The sequence below is a fragment of the Micromesistius poutassou genome (assembly GCF_964030765.1).
Source record: "Micromesistius poutassou genome assembly, chromosome: 4".
NCBI classification, from domain to species: domain Eukaryota; kingdom Metazoa; phylum Chordata; class Actinopteri; order Gadiformes; family Gadidae; genus Micromesistius; species Micromesistius poutassou.
Window position 1 is genome coordinate 4,848,774 of NC_140274.1, and position 18,476 is coordinate 4,867,249.

At 43.7% G+C, this 18,476-nt stretch overlaps 1 protein-coding gene across 1 annotated transcript in view; it reads left to right on the top strand.

The window, feature by feature from the left end:
* Positions 1 to 406: 406 nt before the first annotated feature.
* Positions 407 to 18,476, top strand: part of dhx36 (DEAH (Asp-Glu-Ala-His) box polypeptide 36) — a 28,425-nt gene continuing 10,355 nt past the window's right edge. Inside the window, exons 1-16 of the mRNA XM_084466951.1 lie at positions 407 to 950; positions 1,214 to 1,377; positions 1,522 to 1,626; positions 1,769 to 2,000; positions 3,172 to 3,210; positions 3,370 to 3,540; positions 6,583 to 6,662; positions 8,399 to 8,473; positions 10,084 to 10,250; positions 10,632 to 10,713; positions 11,368 to 11,508; positions 12,660 to 12,765; positions 16,897 to 16,984; positions 17,110 to 17,165; positions 17,496 to 17,560; positions 18,153 to 18,296. Of these exons, the coding sequence (XP_084323077.1) occupies positions 690 to 950; positions 1,214 to 1,377; positions 1,522 to 1,626; positions 1,769 to 2,000; positions 3,172 to 3,210; positions 3,370 to 3,540; positions 6,583 to 6,662; positions 8,399 to 8,473; positions 10,084 to 10,250; positions 10,632 to 10,713; positions 11,368 to 11,508; positions 12,660 to 12,765; positions 16,897 to 16,984; positions 17,110 to 17,165; positions 17,496 to 17,560; positions 18,153 to 18,296 (1,976 nt within the window). The 5' untranslated portion in view covers positions 407 to 689. The remainder of the gene's footprint in view (positions 951 to 1,213; positions 1,378 to 1,521; positions 1,627 to 1,768; positions 2,001 to 3,171; positions 3,211 to 3,369; positions 3,541 to 6,582; positions 6,663 to 8,398; positions 8,474 to 10,083; positions 10,251 to 10,631; positions 10,714 to 11,367; positions 11,509 to 12,659; positions 12,766 to 16,896; positions 16,985 to 17,109; positions 17,166 to 17,495; positions 17,561 to 18,152; positions 18,297 to 18,476) is intronic.

Consider the following 18,476-nt stretch of genomic DNA (forward strand, 5'->3'; position numbering starts at 1 on the left):
TAATGGCAAACCTGAAGTGAAATTTAGATTTCGATGGGTCACACTCTCTCTCTCTGTCTCTCTCTCTCTCTCTCTCTCTCTCACACACACACACACACACACACACACACACACACACACACACACACACACACACACACACTGATATCCACCCCTTCTCTCTCTAGCGCTCTCCCTACCTCGCATCTCTCCCCTCTCTTTCTCTCTCTCAAGCATTTGGAAATGGTTACTGATTTATACTTCTACCCTTAACAAATGTATCGTAGGATATTTGATTTAGTCAAATCCATAGATAGAATGACATACTCGGATGTTTTAACCAATCACATTGCGCAAAACTGGAGGCCTATCATTGGATTGCCGGCAATTGCGTCATAATTCCGCGACTTGTTGTCGTTATCAACAAGGTGCGACGTGCCGGGGACGCGATGCAAATGCGTTTTTAACAATACATCAATGGTTATTAAAAACTGGTTATCAAAGAGTATTATCGCTTACGAATTCAAAAAGAAATACGCTTTGAATTTTAGTTCCTTTGTTTCGGGTTTCTGAGTTCAACGCTATTCTGCGGTGTTTTTAGCTAGCAAATGCGCCCTGTGCATTTTGATTGATGCCGCTGGCCGAAACATAGCTCTACGTCATAAACATTGTACACACTTTCCTTTTTGCCCATCCTATTTGAAGGGACTATGAGTTACGGCTATGGCGGTGGCGGTGGGGGAAGAAGAGGCCGAGGTAGAGGGGGTCGGGGATTCGGGGACAGTAGCCGAGACAGATGGGACAGAGGAGGTGGAAGGGGGTCCAGGAACTCTGACCTGGGCTCTCAGGATGACCAGGAGCGGGGCGGAGGACAAAAGGACCGACCCCCTCCACATCTGAAGGGTCGGGACATTGGCATGTGGTACGCGAGGTTTGGAGCCGTTAGAAGAAAACAAGCTGATCGAAGATCGGTACGTGGATGTTGTCAACTCTGTGTTAGTATGTGTGTTTACGTGAAAGAGCGAGACATAGACCAGACTGGATGTAAATGCATGAATCCAACCCTGTCATGTACCCGTCCCTCATTGTTTACCTGCGTGAAGGGACAGATGACTGTCAGACCCATACAGAGTCTACGTGTTCCACTAATGTTGGTTATACTATCGTATGCAATCTATGGTTATACTATGAACCTGAAATGCCAATAAACATCAATTTATCAACATCTGTGCAGCGGCCATTGGTGCAAATGGACGAAGCCAGGGAGCAGCAGATCACCAATCTTCTGAATTCTGTCAAGAGCGAACCCCCGGGTGCTAGCAGAGACGGCTGTGATGTCCGCGCCGCCACGTCTAACAGTTGGCGTACAGCTCCCAGGAGTGGTAGTAATAGTCATTGGTGAGGACAACTTGCTTTACACATTTCCCCCTGGGAAGTTGACATGCCGTTTTGTGTCTTTCCTCTTGTATGACAAGTGAAGTACACAATTAGTAGTTAGTTGTTAAATGTTGTATCTCATTTATATGTGGGTATAATTTGCAGTTACTTTGACGGTGAAGAAGAGGAATTGAATGTTGACGTGAAATCAGAGGAACTGGAGGAGGACATTGGTGGCAGTGGGAAAGCAACACCTCGTCAATCAAACCGGTAACTAATTAAGTCACCATAGCTCACAAAACATATTGATCGCATGTTGCAGTAAATCAGCGTCATAGATTGGTGTGTCTTATGTCCGTCTTTCTGGGCCACTTGGATACTGCTTATAGAGTCTACTGTTTTCTCCCTGTAGCCCCCTCTCCCAGAGGGTGGTCAAGGAAGAACCGCCAGACGCATGGGATGGAGACGAGGAGGAGGAGGAAGAGGAGAAGAAAGTGAAAGTGAAAGCCCAAGTGAAAGCCCCAGGGAAAGAGAAGGATCTGGAGTACCTGTTTCAGGAAGTACAACGAGACAACACCCTGGATGAGTTCCTAATGAAAGATCTGCAGAGCAAGAGAATGGAGCCTAAGTATCAGGAAATGCTGGTATGAATAATTTAATAATTTAACTGAAGAATACATATTGAGCTTTGTATTTAGCAAAACATTACAATTAACTTGTTAATTTAAATGTTTTTCAAAGACTTGCTCTGATTTTTCTAAACATAATAATGATAATATTAAAGCAGACATATTATGGTCTTTTCCCAGCAAGTAAACAATAGTTTTTGAGTTCCAGAAAACATGTTTTTGAAGCTGTTTGCTGGAAATAGCTTTTAGGAAAGAAAATCTTGCCTACCGCTATTCCCCTCTGTTTTGTTTGTGCTGTTTCTGGGGTCTGTAGCTTTAATGCAAATGAGCTGCTGCCCATTGACAAATAAGCTGTCAGAGTGAACCACAGCATGGAGGAGAAGTGATTGTTGCCGTTTGCGTACTCCTGGAGCTCAATAATAATAATAATAATAATAATAATAATAATAATAATAATAATAATAATATTATAATATATATATGTCTAATATCACGGCAAAAAGCTATGTGCGCCTCGGATGATATTATGAATCATAAAGAGTGCGTCTGACATCTCTGGTATTTCCACAACAAGTAAAGACTTGTAGTGGGGGTTATCTCAGCCATGGTTGAGAAGAATTGGGGGAAAGGAACTTTGGCTTTGACTCCCTGTCCATTGAACCGCGATATGGAGGAGAAAGGGTTTGTACTCCCGGAGCTGAGTTGCCGGGCTGCCGCCAGTCCGGCAACTCCGGCGGGGGGAGCTTGGCGGCAGTCTGGCAAATTAGACATTGTATGGAATTTCCCTGCTTCTGAAAAGTGTGAACATTTCCGCCCAGCCCTCGTCCGCTGGTCCACAAAATTGTATATATGCTCTGATTGGAGGGGGATGGGGAAGTGGGTGGTAATATTCAAATGTGACCCCCTCCTACGTAGGAAGGGCCGCCGAAACTGACTCACTCGTTTGGTAACTGTAGGCTGGGTACATTCAGAAATGCATATCTCACTCAAAAAAGCATGTACAGACTTATTTCAAAGTTTGTATGTGTGTGGCAGCACCAGAGACCCAAAACAACACCCCAAATCCCAGGAAAGGTGTTGTTTTCATAATATGCCCCCTTTAATTATAAGTAATGTTCCTTTTTCATTAAATATTTTGAGATCATTGTTACAATAGCCAATCAAAGTCCTTCATTTTTGTTTGCAGAAATTCAGGGAAAGACTGCCATCCTACAGTAAGAGACATGTAAGTCATCCCATTTCCATGTGATATATCTTACACACACACACACACACACACACACACACACACACACACACACACACACACACACACACACACACACACACACGTTTATTCCTATTTCCCAGACTCCTATTCCCTTGTTCCCCGTTCCCTACACAGGAGCTGGTGGACCTGATCAACTCCAGCCGCGTGGTGGTTGTAAGCGGAGAGACGGGCTGTGGGAAGACCACCCAGGTCACCCAGTTCATCCTGGACGACTACATCACCCGCGGCATGGGCTCGCTCTGCAGGGTGGTGTGCACCCAGCCGCGTCGAATCAGTGCCATCGCCGTACGTACTCGACGTACATACACTACTCTACTACGTACTCAGTCTCTACTACGCACATACTCACTCTCTACTCACATACATACTCTCTCCTGCTACTTCTACTACGACATACTCTACTCTATACTATTTACATACTCTCTGCTACTACCACTACTACATACTCTACTATGTACATACTCTCCACTACGTACATACTCTCTGCTACCACATACTCTCTACTAGGGAGGTGAACAATGTGTCGACTCAACAATCGATTCTCGAGTCGTGCTCAAGTCGACTCTAAAAATAGTGAAATCGTTTTTTAAGAGTGATGCTGCCCATAAGCGTAGTCGAGGGGAAGGGGTTCCGTGTTCTGATCGCATTTCTCGAGCCAGATTACACCGTGCCATGTCGCCAAACTATGACTTTGCGGCTGGAGAAAATGTACAGAGAAGCAGCAGCCTCGCTCCGTGAGATCCTGTCTGTCTATCCTGAAAGTTGGCATCACCACGACGTGACCGTGACTTCTTTACTGACTGGGTTGTGCAGAGTGCGATCCTGCAGACCCGCTCAATACCAGAGAGGCACACTGTGGAAAACATGAAGTTTTGTTTCCAAATATTTACTTAAAAACAAAAATATCAGTTTTAGTGTGTGTATGTTAAATTAAATGTTTTTATATCTTCAACAAATTCCGTTGCAAAGAGGAGGCGCGCAGCATCATTATCCTAATTAAAAAAGGGCACGTCACATTTTGCCTATTTTAAATTGACATGAGACATTGTAAACGTCCACAATCCTGCTCTATGCTCTGTGAGATTTTGTTTATCATAATTTCTATTCTACTCCATTAAAAAAATGCATTATTGGTGTGCTCCTGAACGCAACCTTTGCAATATGACGGGCGGGCCGCTGTCTTAAAGGAAAGCGCAGATCCTTTGAGCTCGGCAACTGCTGCAGCCTCGGGGCCGGGAAAAAAAAAGAAAAATCGATTGATTTGTCGATTCATGACTCCAACACGTCGACTCAATAAAATAATATAATAAATAATGAGTCATTAACAGCCCTACTCTCTACTACTACATACTCTCTACTACTACATACTCTACTACTCCGTACTCTCTACTACTACGTACTCTCTACTACTACATACTCTACTACATACATACTCTCTACTACTACCTACTCTCTGCTACTACCTACTCTCTGCTACATACATACTCTCTACTACTACATACTCTCTACTACATACTCTGCTACTACTACCTACTCTCTACTACATACTCTCTACTACTACATACCAGGGCTGTAGTACTCGAGTCCGGTCTCAAGACGTTTTTCTATGATCTCAGACTTGTCTCAGACTCGCTGGTATTTGGACTTGGACTTGTCTCGGTCTCGACCACTGGTCTTGCCAGATATGGCTTTGGTTTCGACCGAGTCTAGAGGGGTATTCCATCAAAGTCGTTAACGAAAGCGGCGCTTAGTTGATTAAGCCGAGTTAGAACTAGCGCCAACTTCCACTTGAGGCTAAAGCCGTTCCATCAACGCAGTTCAGCCGCTCCTTGCTCAGGTTAGTTCAAACCAGGCTCACGTTATCATGGATTACGCGCGTTCATGAGATATGTAACCAGCCCATAACCGTGAATTTCGAATCATGGATCAAATGTCCGAAAAGGACCGAGCGCATCTTTTCCAGCGGTGAACAGAAGCTGCTTATGGAGGTCTATGAGGAGTACAAGCATATAATAACTCAAAAAGGGAACACCGTAACCATTAATAAAAACATGGAGGCTGCCTGGCACAAAAATCGGCGATCTGTTGAATGCATAAGTAGTATTAAGCGTAACATATTTTAATTGAATATTGACCATGGATTTGAAAGCAGGGAGATAGTCTTGAGTTAACGTGTCGGACTTGCACCCGGTCGACCGGGGTTCAAGCCCCACGTAATTAGTAATATACGAAGGATTAATAGAGAAATCAATGAACTTTTCATGCCATTTATTTTCCATTTCTTTGAATATTCTTAATTAGGGAATTAATAAAATTAATAAACGGTGTGTGTGTGTGTGTGTGTGTGTGTGTGTGTGTGTGTGTGTGTGTGTGTGTGTGTGTGTGTGTGTGTGTGTGTGTGTGTGTGTGTGTGTGTGTGTGTGTGTGTGTGTGTGTGTGACCCAACCTCCAACCAACCTTAAACAACTTCCTGATGGATTTATTTTAAAATTCTGCCTTTGTTCTCAAATAAAAAGAACATTATGTTAAATTACACTCTGTTCATTGTTGTTTAACCAAACTTTAATGTTTTCTGAAAATAGATTTCTTTCCCATTAACCCACGTCCAAATAACAATATAACACAATATTTTTTTCAGGGAAGGCATAAACCAACATAGGGGTACACTCTTGTTCTCAAGTCTGGAGTGAAGCTTTATTGTCATTTAGTTGCTCAAATGCTCAGTACTAGTACCTAGCAGTGGTAATAGTAGTGGATTGTTGTTTGTATCAGTTCTACACTGCTATTATGAGGTATCACCATATGTCATTCTGTTTTCTTTAGATGATATCAAGGGGAATGGTTATACTTTCAAATCCTGGGTGGTGTGACAATTTCAGTGACATCATCAAATAATAACCCAAAATGATTGTCTTGATACTGTCATGCAGACTTGTTTTTTCTGTCCTGGACTCGGTCTCAAATCTTTTTGGACTCGGTCTTGTCTTGGACTCGAACCTCTTTGGACTTGGTCTTGACTTGGTCTCGACTAGTCCTGGTCTTGGACTTGTCTTGGACTCGACAAAGGTGGTCTTGAGTGGTGGTCTAGAGTACATACATACTCTCTACTACTACATACTCTCTACTACATACTCTCTGCTACTACATACTCTACATACATACATACTCTCTGCTACTACATACTCTCTACTACATACATACTCTACTATGTACATGCCCTCTGCTACATGATTTCTCTCTATTACATTCATTTCCTCTACTTCTCCGTACTCTCTACCTTACCTCCACCCTGTACTTTCGTCTAACGGCTTCATGTTTGGTCTCCAGGTAGCGGAACGTGTTTCGGCCGAGCGGGCCGAGACCGTCGGGAACGGAAACTCGTGTGGATACCAGATCCGTCTGCAGAGGTAATGTGGCTCCTCATATAAAATGTGGATCTGTTCCATTAAGATTGCAATTAAAATGTAGTAGGATAAACAAATATTTAGCCTCAAATGCACAGATTTGTGTAGTTGTTTTTACTTTGATTTATTCAATAATGTGCTGAAAATGTATATGTTGAGAGTTGAGACGTACAAGGAGAAACGCAAGCTTGGGAGATTTAAGTTGTGTTCGCCCTATTGAGAGGTGCAAGCAATTGTTCAAAGATAATTCTACATTCATATATCTACCTTCAGCAACACTGCAACACCGTTTTGTGCATCAGTGGATGGATGACATAGTGTTGCTGACTTAAAAAATGTAATGGGGACAATGCTCATTTTGAAAGCTGAGTGGCACCTTTATTTAAATTAATAATAAGTGTTTGTTAACACAGACCTTTAAGAATTCATTAAAAGTTAATAAAAAATAATAACAAAGAGAATTTATCAAGCACATTTCTTGAAAGCAATGCACTAACTCAAATGCTAATGGTATTTAACTTGTACATGATGAATAATTATATATTAGAAATTTAGCATACGTAGAAATCAAGCAATGTCTCTGCCCTTAACCCTTCCCACCGTGCTCCCGTTGAATCTATTTACCGGGGGTAATAGGGAGCAGCCTTTTAAATACTGATTATCACATTTCATCAACTCTTTGTTGAGGCTACTCTTTTATAGCTGAACACCAGGCACTTTGTGTCAAATGTAATCCTTTTATAACATTTGTCCTTGGTGACATGGTTAACCGTTGAATGGCGTGCATGTTTACAGGTGTGGGAAATGTATGAGATGATGTCGGTGAAAATCCAACAGCTTTGCCTTGAAGGGGGGGGAGCGGCGGGTGTGAGAATAATCTCCTGTCAGATGCATTTAGAGATACGCTGCAGAGAGCGAGAGAGAGAGAGGCCCCTGTTGGTTAGAGTCTGGCTGAGCATGTGGAGTGTCATGAGGGTTATGAGAGCAGAAGTGTTGCAGCAGCCGTCTGAAAGTGAATTATGGAGAAGGTGGTTGGAAGGGGCGGACTGGGATTGGGGAAAACAATTAGAAGAGAAGCATGGTAGAAAAGAAGCGGGAAGAAACTTGTTTGGTACCGCTAACCATTCAGTGGATATAAACCGCAATGCTTAGTCACGCTGTGTGAGGTTTTACCCCTGAAACATCTTCCCTGATATGATCTGTAAATGCTTAAAATACTATAAACTGGAAAAAACACAGCCTGTGTTTAGACATCAACTACTAACTGTTGCATTAGGTTATGGGATATGTTGCAAAATACCTTTTTTAATAAAGTACGTACATAATACAGTACATAATTTTCGACAAACTCAGAATGATATATCCGTACTTTACACCCCATAGCGTGAAGGGCAAGCAAGCACACATTTTTGTTGTGGCAACAGAATATTCAGGATATTGTTTCACATTGCTGCAAGCGTCTTGTTGTCCACATATTTCTGCATCTCTAAAGAGGTGTTCTGGTGTGTACCGCCTTCAGGAAGGCCACTAACCTGGTGTAAAATACCAAACGGTTTCAGTTTGAAGAGTATGTGTACAACAGCTTCATTTTTCCAAAGGACAAAAATAACAGTTTCAGCTCAATGCATGTGTCTCTCTCGCCTCTTTCGCCTGACAAATGAAGACATCACTTTTAACATTTGTTTTCCTCATCTTTCTCCCTCCCTCCCTGTCCATGTCTGTCACATGCACACTTACAGCCGGTTACCACGGAAACAGGGTTCAGTGCTGTATTGTACAACGGGCATTATTCTTCAATGGCTACGCTCAGATCAGTGAGTATCCTCTGTCCACACACACACACACACACACACACACACACACACACACACACACACACACACACACACACACACACACACACACACACACACACACACACACACCCTTTTATCCCTTTGTATTCCCTTCTGGCTCTGTACTGTATGTTGGTGGGCAGCATTAGTATGGATGCCCAGTCTCTGGACCGTGGAGCTGCTTTCTGAAACTAGAAACAGATTGAAATGGTGATGGGGAACAAAGTAAATATGTAACATTACTGCGAGCCCTTTGTCATGATAGACATTCTGCCTTTTTGGTCACATTTGGTAGCCTTAACTTTTAATCAATGAATGGAAAATTAATATCTAGTATAGTAATGGACAATGGTTAGCCCCAGCTCTAGAGGTTATGCTTTGGGGGTCCATGACAATCATGAACTGCTCCCTGCTCAATGAACCATCCGTGCTGTTCTTCTGATGTGCTGCTGTATGCAGCGCCGCAGACTTACTAGTGAGTCATGCAAATGCCTCACAATTCAGTAAGTGCAGCATACAAATTCTTGGTTGAGGTCCTGTTTGAAGCCCTACCAGGAAATTTTCCCATTGAGATTTAAAAGAGAGATTTCAAGGGAGTCCTGGCCAAGAAAGCAGCATAAACATAAAAGTTTAAAATTTAACATTTAAAAAACAAAATTCACATTTAAAATACAATACAAGACACAAAACACAATAAGACAAATCACAATAAAGCATCAATTCCATTTGTCAGTAAGTCAGTGCTCAGTAACCGGACATGTACAGTTTGTGGTTAAATAGTCCTTCATCCTGCTTTTGTAATTGTTCATGGTGATTTGGGATTCCAGTTTAAGGTGATCCTGTAGCTTACACCATGATGAGGGTGCAAAAGATTTAAAAGCACTTTCACCGAATGTAGTGCGGGTCTGAGGAACGTAAAACATAATAAAACTGCTAGACCTAGTGATACGACTAGTGTTAGTTCTAGGAGCCAGTAGAGAACACAAATAAGGAGGCAGTTTGTGCAAAATTGCCTTATAAAGAAACATATACCAGTGTTCCATTCTACGGGCATATAAGGAAGACATACCAACTTTCTCATACAACAATGGTGCATTCGGAAACCAGAGTCAAAGACAAATCTTAATGCTGCACAGAATCTAGCATTTTCAGAGACGATGAATTTGCATGCATATATAAAATATCACCATAGTCAATAATGGATAAAAACACTGCTTGGACAATTTTCTTCCTGACACCAAAAGAAAAACAACATTTATTCTATGTATTATGTTGTCTTGTCTGTTGACTGCAAATACCCTTCTCATTTCGATGCAAGTTATGATTCAGAATGAATGGGATGTGTTAACCTTCTTTGGAGCACAAACCTTTCTCACATAGCTAATGCTGTTTGGAAGGTCAGTCAGAGCAGTGAGTCTAGAATGGAAAGCAGTCGATAGATACACCACAACCTCTTTATTTAATTTTTAAAATTCTTTTTATGCCAGTATTTGGTGAAGGTAAGACACCTGACAATTAATTATTTAAGAAAACATCACTGACCCACCCACACGCTCACACTGATGCTGCGGACCATTCTCCCTGGTCAGGACGCTGTCCACCATCAGCCACCTGGTTCTGGACGAGATCCACGAGAGGAACCTGCAGTCTGACGTCCTGCTGATCATCGTCAGGGACCTGCTCGCCGTCCGCCCGGACCTGAAGGTCATCCTCATGAGCGCCACGCTCAACGCAGAGAAGTTCTCCAAATACTTTGGTAGGTGACACGTGGTTTATGGAGAGCAATCAAATGGACTAAATGGACTGCATTTATATAGCTCTTTTTGTAACCAGTGGCCACTGAAAGCACTTTACAATTATTGCCTGACATTCACCCGTTCACACAAACACTCACATACCGACGGCGGAGTCGACCGACAGCCAGCTCGTCAGGAGCATTCAGGGTGAGTTGTCTGGCTCAGGGACACCTCAACACTCAGCTAAGAGGAGCCGGGGATCGAACTAGCAACCTTACGGTTACCAGCCTACCCGCTCTACCTCCTGAGCCACATGCCGCCCTACTCCTGGCTCGTTTAGCGTTTGATCTCTGCTTCTGTCCTAACCACACCTTCCCACGGTACCATTATTCCCTGGGCAGGAAACTGTCCCATGATCCACATCCCGGGGCTGGCGTTCCCGGTGGAAGAGTTCCTTCTGGAGGATGTGGTGGAGATGATTGGGTATGTGGGGCGTCTCCCTTAAACCATCCCATACCGGGGAATAGGGTGCATTTTGTGTGGAACACATTTTCGGTCATCTTGTGTTGGATTAACTGCAGTCTTACAAGACTAATTTTTCAAGATCGCTCCCAAGTATTTGTCTTTGCATATGTTTTATGAAACTCTTCTCTACGCTTCATTGTTTTCCCGATGAGGCATTCTGGGCTGTGCAACGTAAGCCTGGAGAGAGCCAGCCCTGGGACAGGAGTTATTGTTTTCTTGTACAACGTCTTGGATTTGTCCCGTCTGGTGGCTCTCAGACCTGCATAGAAACATATCAGAACAGCAGTACAATACAGACATAAATGTGCACTGTTTGCTCGCACCTACTACAACTAAAAGCTGTATTTACTTGCTTTCTTTTTCGGTGACGTTACGTTTATCTGATGCTGAATCTGTGATGCTGAATGTGTTGTCTGTCAAGACATAAAATCAACTGCTTACGGCTAAAGACTGAAAAGACCTTGCAGGATGGACTGGTAGAACCAGGCTGGCAAAAAATGTGTCCATCTAAGAACTGTTTCAGTAGCTATTTTGGATTAGGTGGGAAACGTGTTTCAGGTGTAACCTTCTACACGTTCTGGGCCTAAACACGGCGGACATCTTGTGTTCCAGGTACCGCCCCAAGACCCAGAACCAGCGGCCCTCCTGGAAGAAGGGCTTCATGCAGGGACGTAACTCCCGGCCGGAGAAGGAGGAGAAAGAGGCGGAGTACAAGGAGAGCTGGCCCTGCTACGCCCGCACCCTGCAGGACAGGTGTGTGTGTGTGTGTGTGTGTGTGTGTGTGTGTGTGTGTGTGTGTGTGTGTGTGTGTGTGAGATGCTGATGTGACATGCTGATGTGACATGCTGATGTGACAGCTTGACAGGAGCTTGATGCTCCTCAATTTTAGCTGGTCCTCAACGTGGTGGCTGTGTGACGTGGACATTTTGACAAATTGACTGCCTCATCCTGACCATTACATTTATTTTTGTGTCACTCCCTGGTGGCCGAGGGCTGGATTTTCCATCTGCAGGGCAGTTTAGTCTTAAGGAGGACAGCTGGGTGTAGGGCCGGACGATTTGGCCTAAAAATAAATTCTAGATTGGTATGCTCATCGACGTCACCAACAAGGGACACCGGAGGCGAGGTGTGTGTGGACGTATAGTGCACCGTCTGGTATAAAGCCAGTTAAAAAGGTATAATAGTAAGAAGTTCAGCATCACAAAGTCGCCTTGGGTGAGAACATGACTCTCTGAGAAAAACACATTTTTCATCCCAGCTGTAACACCGGGTTCACTTGGTCTTTAAAGCAAAACAAATCTGCAGAGTCTAGAACTTCTATAAATCACGTTTTTTCGGTTCAGACTTTTCACAAACCGTAGGAAAGTAGAAAAACAAATTCATCAATTAAATCTGAAAAAAATGAATCACCCAGCCCTAGCTGGGTGGATATATTCTTTGTGGATTTGTGTTCCCTTAAAGTCTATCACTAATGCTTTGAAGTAAAATGTGAAATTCCTCCATGATATATTCTGCATATCTGCATTCTGTTCATTCCGTACATTTAGGGGTATGCAAATCCCCTATAACAAAGTACTGAATTCATGAACGAGTATCCTTGTTGCCCACGGTTCCACCAGCATGATCACATCAAGGCAGAGTCCAGACTCTCCCAGTGTATGAGATTTACCGGCGCCACAGTCTGATTATTTTCCTGGGAAGTAGAATGAAACCATCATCATAACACCCACCGTCCCTTTCTTCTTTCAAAGAGACAACAACAACAACAACATCTCCATCCGTGTGTAAATGTGCTCCAGATGGCCATCCATTCTCTTGGCATAGGACTGTGAGGAGTGTTTGTGTTTTGGAGTGGAGGCACTATTCTTCATCTATTGATTGCGCTCCCTGCGATGTGACGGCAGGTACTCTGAGAGCACCGTGGAGGTACTGGAGATGTTGGACAACGACGAGAAGATAGACCTGGAGCTGATCCTAGCCCTGATCCGCCACATTGTGCTCCAGGAGGAGGTGAGCTCTACAGGTTTAATTTGATGTTCAGGAAATGGCGGATTTGCTTAATGTGTGGATACGTTTTGGTGTTTTAACGTTGAGGTTTCCTGTAATGCTTACAGTGCATACAGTGGGGCGGTCGGGTTGAACTGTATTGTCTGTATTGTATGTTTGCCGTGTGTATGTTTGTGTGTACTGTGTGTGCACTGCTAAGACATGTATCCACGATGTTATGTTTGAGGTGAGGATGACTTAAAAGTTGAATACTTGATATAAAGGTAAGGAAAAAGAATTGAGCGAGGGTATATTATCTTTACTGAGGCCTCAGGGATAGAAAGTGTAATCTTTACATCTCAAATCTACGTATTTTGTCAGCTCCTAACTAACCCGAGACTAACCCGGTTAAAGGGCTACACATGTGACCTAAAGAGCTGACTAGCACGACGGCTGAGCCAGCCCAGCGCTGGGTCGGGCAGACGGGGCAGAGACCTCGAGGTGTCGTAACACCAGAGGACGAGGAATCAGGAGGCATGACACTGGGTGCTGGCAGTTCATTTGCTAATTGGTGAGAGTAGATGCTCACCATATTCTGTGTGCTGTGGCTGCTATAGCACCTCTGAAATATCCTTCATTTTCATGTTATCTCAGGGCTATTTCTGTGGGTTACACTCTACAGCAGTGGTTCACAATTTCTTCTTCCCTCCATTTTTAGCTCTGGAAATGTGTGCGACCCAAACTTTAACTGTTGTGCATCTGCTTCAACTTTTTATCGACTTCTGCCTGTAAAATCAATGTGAACGTAATCTCTGGTTTGTTCGGGGCATTGAATCATGAGGCATTCAGTTAAAATTGTTTGCTAAAATGGATCTTCAAATATCCATAGCTTATGTCAGCAATTACGTGTGACCCAATATGTATATCATGGGACCCAAAGTGGGGTCCCGCCCCTAGGTTGGGGACCACTGATCTACACAATATATTTCACCGCTTTGTAAAAAAGCCTGAATTTAAATGTACTACCTTTTACTTTAATGACCAAATATTTTTTTATGTACTCCGTGGTTCCAATTTGATTTAGCCGTCACAGTATAGCATTTAAAAATGGCCCAATTCACAAATAGATTGGCAATTATCATCGATGATTTGGAAAGGCTCCTATCCTTGACTCCAGTCCATATTCCCTTTGGTAAAGATGAAAAGTGACTAATTTAAATAGACAGAATAATTACGTCACTTCATGAAGCTGTATCTTTTGTCGGTCATGACCCTGAACCAGCTGGCAAGCTGATTTGCCGTAACGTTGTCAAGCAGCCAAGAAGCAAAGGTCTGATTGGCCGTGACAGTAAACTGATCTGCTGCTGACTGTGACGGCTGCTTAGGTATGACGCACGCCTTGGTAATTGCACATTTCCTGGCAACACGTTTTTTTTGTGTGGTTTTCCTAAATTGTAAATCAGCCATGCAGAAATGACTTAACTTCTGTTTGCCTTGAAGTCACAGAGTGGTGTGGATGATGTATATTCTGAAATGACCCAGTTGTGTTGGTGTGTTTTTGAAATGACAGTTGTGTTAATGTGGTTTGAAATGCGCTGTTGTGTTACTGTGTCTTAAAATAGCAGTTGCTTTACTTTGTCTTGGAATATCCTAGTTGTGTTAGGCTTGATTCAGACCTAATCCAGCGTGACGGCGATTAGTGCAGACTGCTGTGGGATGTGGGAGTGTCACTTCATGGGTCCTTTGTGTGGCTTTGTGTTGTGAACTTGAACCACTGTGTCATGCTAAGGTTTTACAGCTCTAGAAAGGACGGACTGCGTTTTGACATCACACGTGTTAGTGTGTTGTGAAGTAACCCAGTTGTGTCAGTGTGTTTTGAAGTAACACAGTTGTGTTACTGTGTTTTGACAAGTTATGTTGGTGTGTTCTGACGTAACCCAGTTGTGTTAATGTGTGTTGAAGTAACCCAGTTGCGTTACCGTGTTTTGTCCAAACATCAAGGCCGTGTTTTGTGCGTCGGGGCCCCTTGTGTGTCGGCCGCCCGGCCCCTCTGTGGCCCCGCCTCCCGTGGGAGCCAGAGGTTGGGAGCTCATCTTAGCACTCTTAATTAAAGTCAGGAGAGGGCCGTGCCCGGCAGCTAATTCCTGATTTCCATTCATGCTCTCCATTTACTTCTTACAGGAAATTAAGCCGTGCCCGTCTTCCTCCTGGGAGCCCCGTCTATTTTGGACCTGCCTTAGATCAGCGTCAGATGCTCAAATTTGCTTTTGAATGCGGTCCCTCGGTGATACTAGATAACGCTGCAGGAAGCACAGCTCTCCAGCTCTGTGGGGCTTTGAACTTAATTTGTCATCTTTTGAGGGAGCAGTTATGATGTTTGTTATAATTGGTTTTCTACTCTGGTTATTGAGATCCTGCTTGAGTTTGAGGCATTGCCGGAAAAATCGACTCATCTGTTATTAATTTGAATTCAATCTTCCGAACTGTCTGACCGTCCCGCTCTGCTGTCTGCGCGATGATGATAAACAATGATCTGTTGTGCTATGTGCGAACCAAACACCATTATTTATGGATTTCAGGATAGTTCTGTTTGTTTCAGCTATAAGAAAAGTGGGCTTTAATATTGTTGTTTGTTTATTTTGTATTAAAGTGTACATCTTGTTCCAAGAGGTAAATGTTGATGTTTTCTTTTCTTCCAGTGGAAGAAAACATGAAACACGTGAAAGGAACATAATGACATTTTGTATTGCATTTTGTTTCTCACTGCTGAGCTAGATTGTAGTCTTAAGAAACGTTAAACCCTTGTGTATTAAACAATATGTAGCATAATTGCATGCATGTAGCAAATCAATTGGATCAGAGTTTTGGCACTTGTACCAATTACATTTCTAAATGAACCACATTTGTTTGTGCAGTATGTTTCCTCTCTAGGCCATTCTAAGGACCTTTCCATCTTAGTCTTGGATATAATAAGTCTTACTTCATTAACCTTAAATCAATAGCAATGTCAGACGCTCGGGGACCAAGCCAGCCTTTCAATCAGAAGTTGTTGTTGTTGTTGTTGTCTGAAAACAAATACAATGGGAACCATTATTTTATGTATTATTATTATTATTATTATTATTATTATACAATTTATGTCCTGTGATGATCCCCAACATCCACAACATCAAGTCCTTTCCTTGAGCAAGGTACTATGATAATTTAAGAACCCTCGTCTTTGAGGATGAGGATCCATTCTTTGTTGTTTTATTAATAGTGTTGTTGCTGCTGCAATGAAAAAGTATTCCTCTCCTGGCCATCCTCAGACTTTAATCGCAAAGCCCTCGTTATCTTCAACCGCTTACAAAATGTATCACTACGGAAACGGTGGGTAGTGCTGTGGTTGCCGTTGTTTACGGCTTCACACCCGAGGCCCTTGACTTACTCAGTTTCTTACTGTTTTTTCTGTTTTTTTTTTTTTTTTCGATTGGATTGCATCAGCATGTTTCGAACTGAACCGACTGGTGTAGGGTGGGACGTTGGGTGGATCCTCAGTGATGGAGAGAAAGGATCCCGTGGTGCATAGTGGATGGAGGGCGGGAGGTGCGACGCAGGAGAGGAGTTGTGTTACTGTGTTTTGACACAACAGAGTTGGGTAACCGTGTTTTGCCCAACACAGTTGTGTCAGTGTGTTTTGAAGTAGCCCAGTTGTGTCACTGTGTTTTGACACAACACAGTTGTGTTACTGTGTTTTGACATAAGTTATGTTAGTATGTTTTGAAGTAACGCAGTTGTGTTAGTGTGTTTTGAGGTAACCCAGTTGCGTTACCATGCTTTGTCCAAACATCAAGGCCAGGTGGAACTGAACCAGACCACCTACACCTTCTTCTTATTCTTATCTATTCCAGCTCCATCTCATACCAGGTACCAGAGGGCATCTGTGGGCTCTCTTCCCCGCGGCACAGCAGAAGCAAACTCAATGTTCTGTGCTCTTGTGCTCCCTTGCCTTGGCTCACCCTCAGAGAACATGGAGGCCATCCATCCTCCTTTTTATAGCTTTCTCCTGGAAGCTCGGCCTGGCTGCAGATGCTTGTTTTCCCGCTACCTGAGTGAGTGTGTGGTGTGGTGCTTCGTGTTGACCTCTCTCTTGTGCCGCGTTGTTTGTTGTTGCAGGAAGGAGCCATCTTGGTCTTCCTGCCGGGCTGGGACAACATCAGCGGCCTCAATGACCTGCTCATGGCCCAGCAGATGTTCAAATCCGGTATGGACACAAACACACACACAAAACAAAGGTCACACACACGTTTTATCTTGGTTTGTTTTGATTTGTTTTTTATTATTCATGGGTTCACGTGGACTGATGGTTGTTTGTTTTCTTTGCTTCAGATCGGTTTGTGATCATCCCTCTTCACTCCCTGATGCCAACTGTTAACCAGACTCAGGTTGGGTTTACACTCTTTCACTGTCTCTCTCTCTCTCTCCATCTTGCTCTCTCTCTCACTCTCTATCATTCCTTTTCTCTTTTGTTCTACTTCAGTCTGTATTTCCTCTGAAGTTCTCACTGCGTCTCCCGTGATCTGTTTACCATTCCATCCATTCTCCTCTGTGTGTGTGTGTGTGTGTGTGTGTGTGTGTGTGTGTGTGTGTGTGTGTGTGTGTGTGTGTGTGTGTGTGTGTGTGTGTGTGTGTGTGTGTGTGTGTGTGTGTGTGTGTGTGTGTGTGTGTTCTCCTTTCAACACAACACCTAAATCTCCTTCTCCTGTTCTCCTCAGGTGTTTAAGAGGCCTCCTCCTGGGGTCAGGAAGATTGTGATTGCGACCAACATAGCTGAGACCAGGTGCGTGTCTGTGTGTGTGCTATGCATTCTACATCCAGTTTTTAATTGTACTTCTCTCCGATACTTTTACGCGTAATAAAGCTTGATAGTGCTGTCTGAGGGTCCTATTTCTGTATGTGTGTGTGTATTTCAGCATGCGTGGTGAAGATAAGTTTCCGTGCTAATTGGTGCTGAGTTCTGGAAGGATTGTCCAGAACTCTCAAGCCAGCACTCACACACGCATGCAATTATACATCATGGGGCCCTCCCCCCTGACTGACTGGAGTGCGTCTGAGCAAATTAAGGAAGACGGTCTGTCTGACTGCAGCTCCCTCCAGGAAGGCTAAATATAGCCTAAAGAGAGCTGGGGCGGGCTATTTATGTCTGGTGCTGTGTGTGTGTGTGTGTGTGTGTGTGTGTGTGTGTGTGTGTGTGTGTGTGTGTGTGCGTGTGCGTGTGTGTGCGTGCTGTAACGGCCTGATGTACACAGGCTAATTATATCTCGATCATCTCTCTCTATGACACCGCCTGCCTGCCTGCTACCCGCCTCTGAAGTGTGTCCCTCTATGTCTCTCTCCCTCCCCCTCCTCCTCTCTCCCCCCTCTCCCCCCAGCATCACTATAGACGACGTGGTGTATGTGATCGATGGAGGGAAGATTAAGGAGACACACTTCGACACCCAGAACAACATCAGCACCATGGCGGCCGAGTGGGTCAGCCTGGCCAACGCCAAGCAGAGGAAAGGACGTGCAGGGAGGTAGGAGTGTTTGTGTGTGTGTGTGTGTGTGTGTGTGTGTGTGTGTGTGTGTGGGAGAAAGAGAGAATTTCCAGCCGGTATTCCAGGTCCATTATTCATCTAGCCTTAAAGTTGTATCTTTTCTAATTCCAGATCCGCTCATTCCACCAATACTGTATATCCCAATCATCTGGTCTCTCT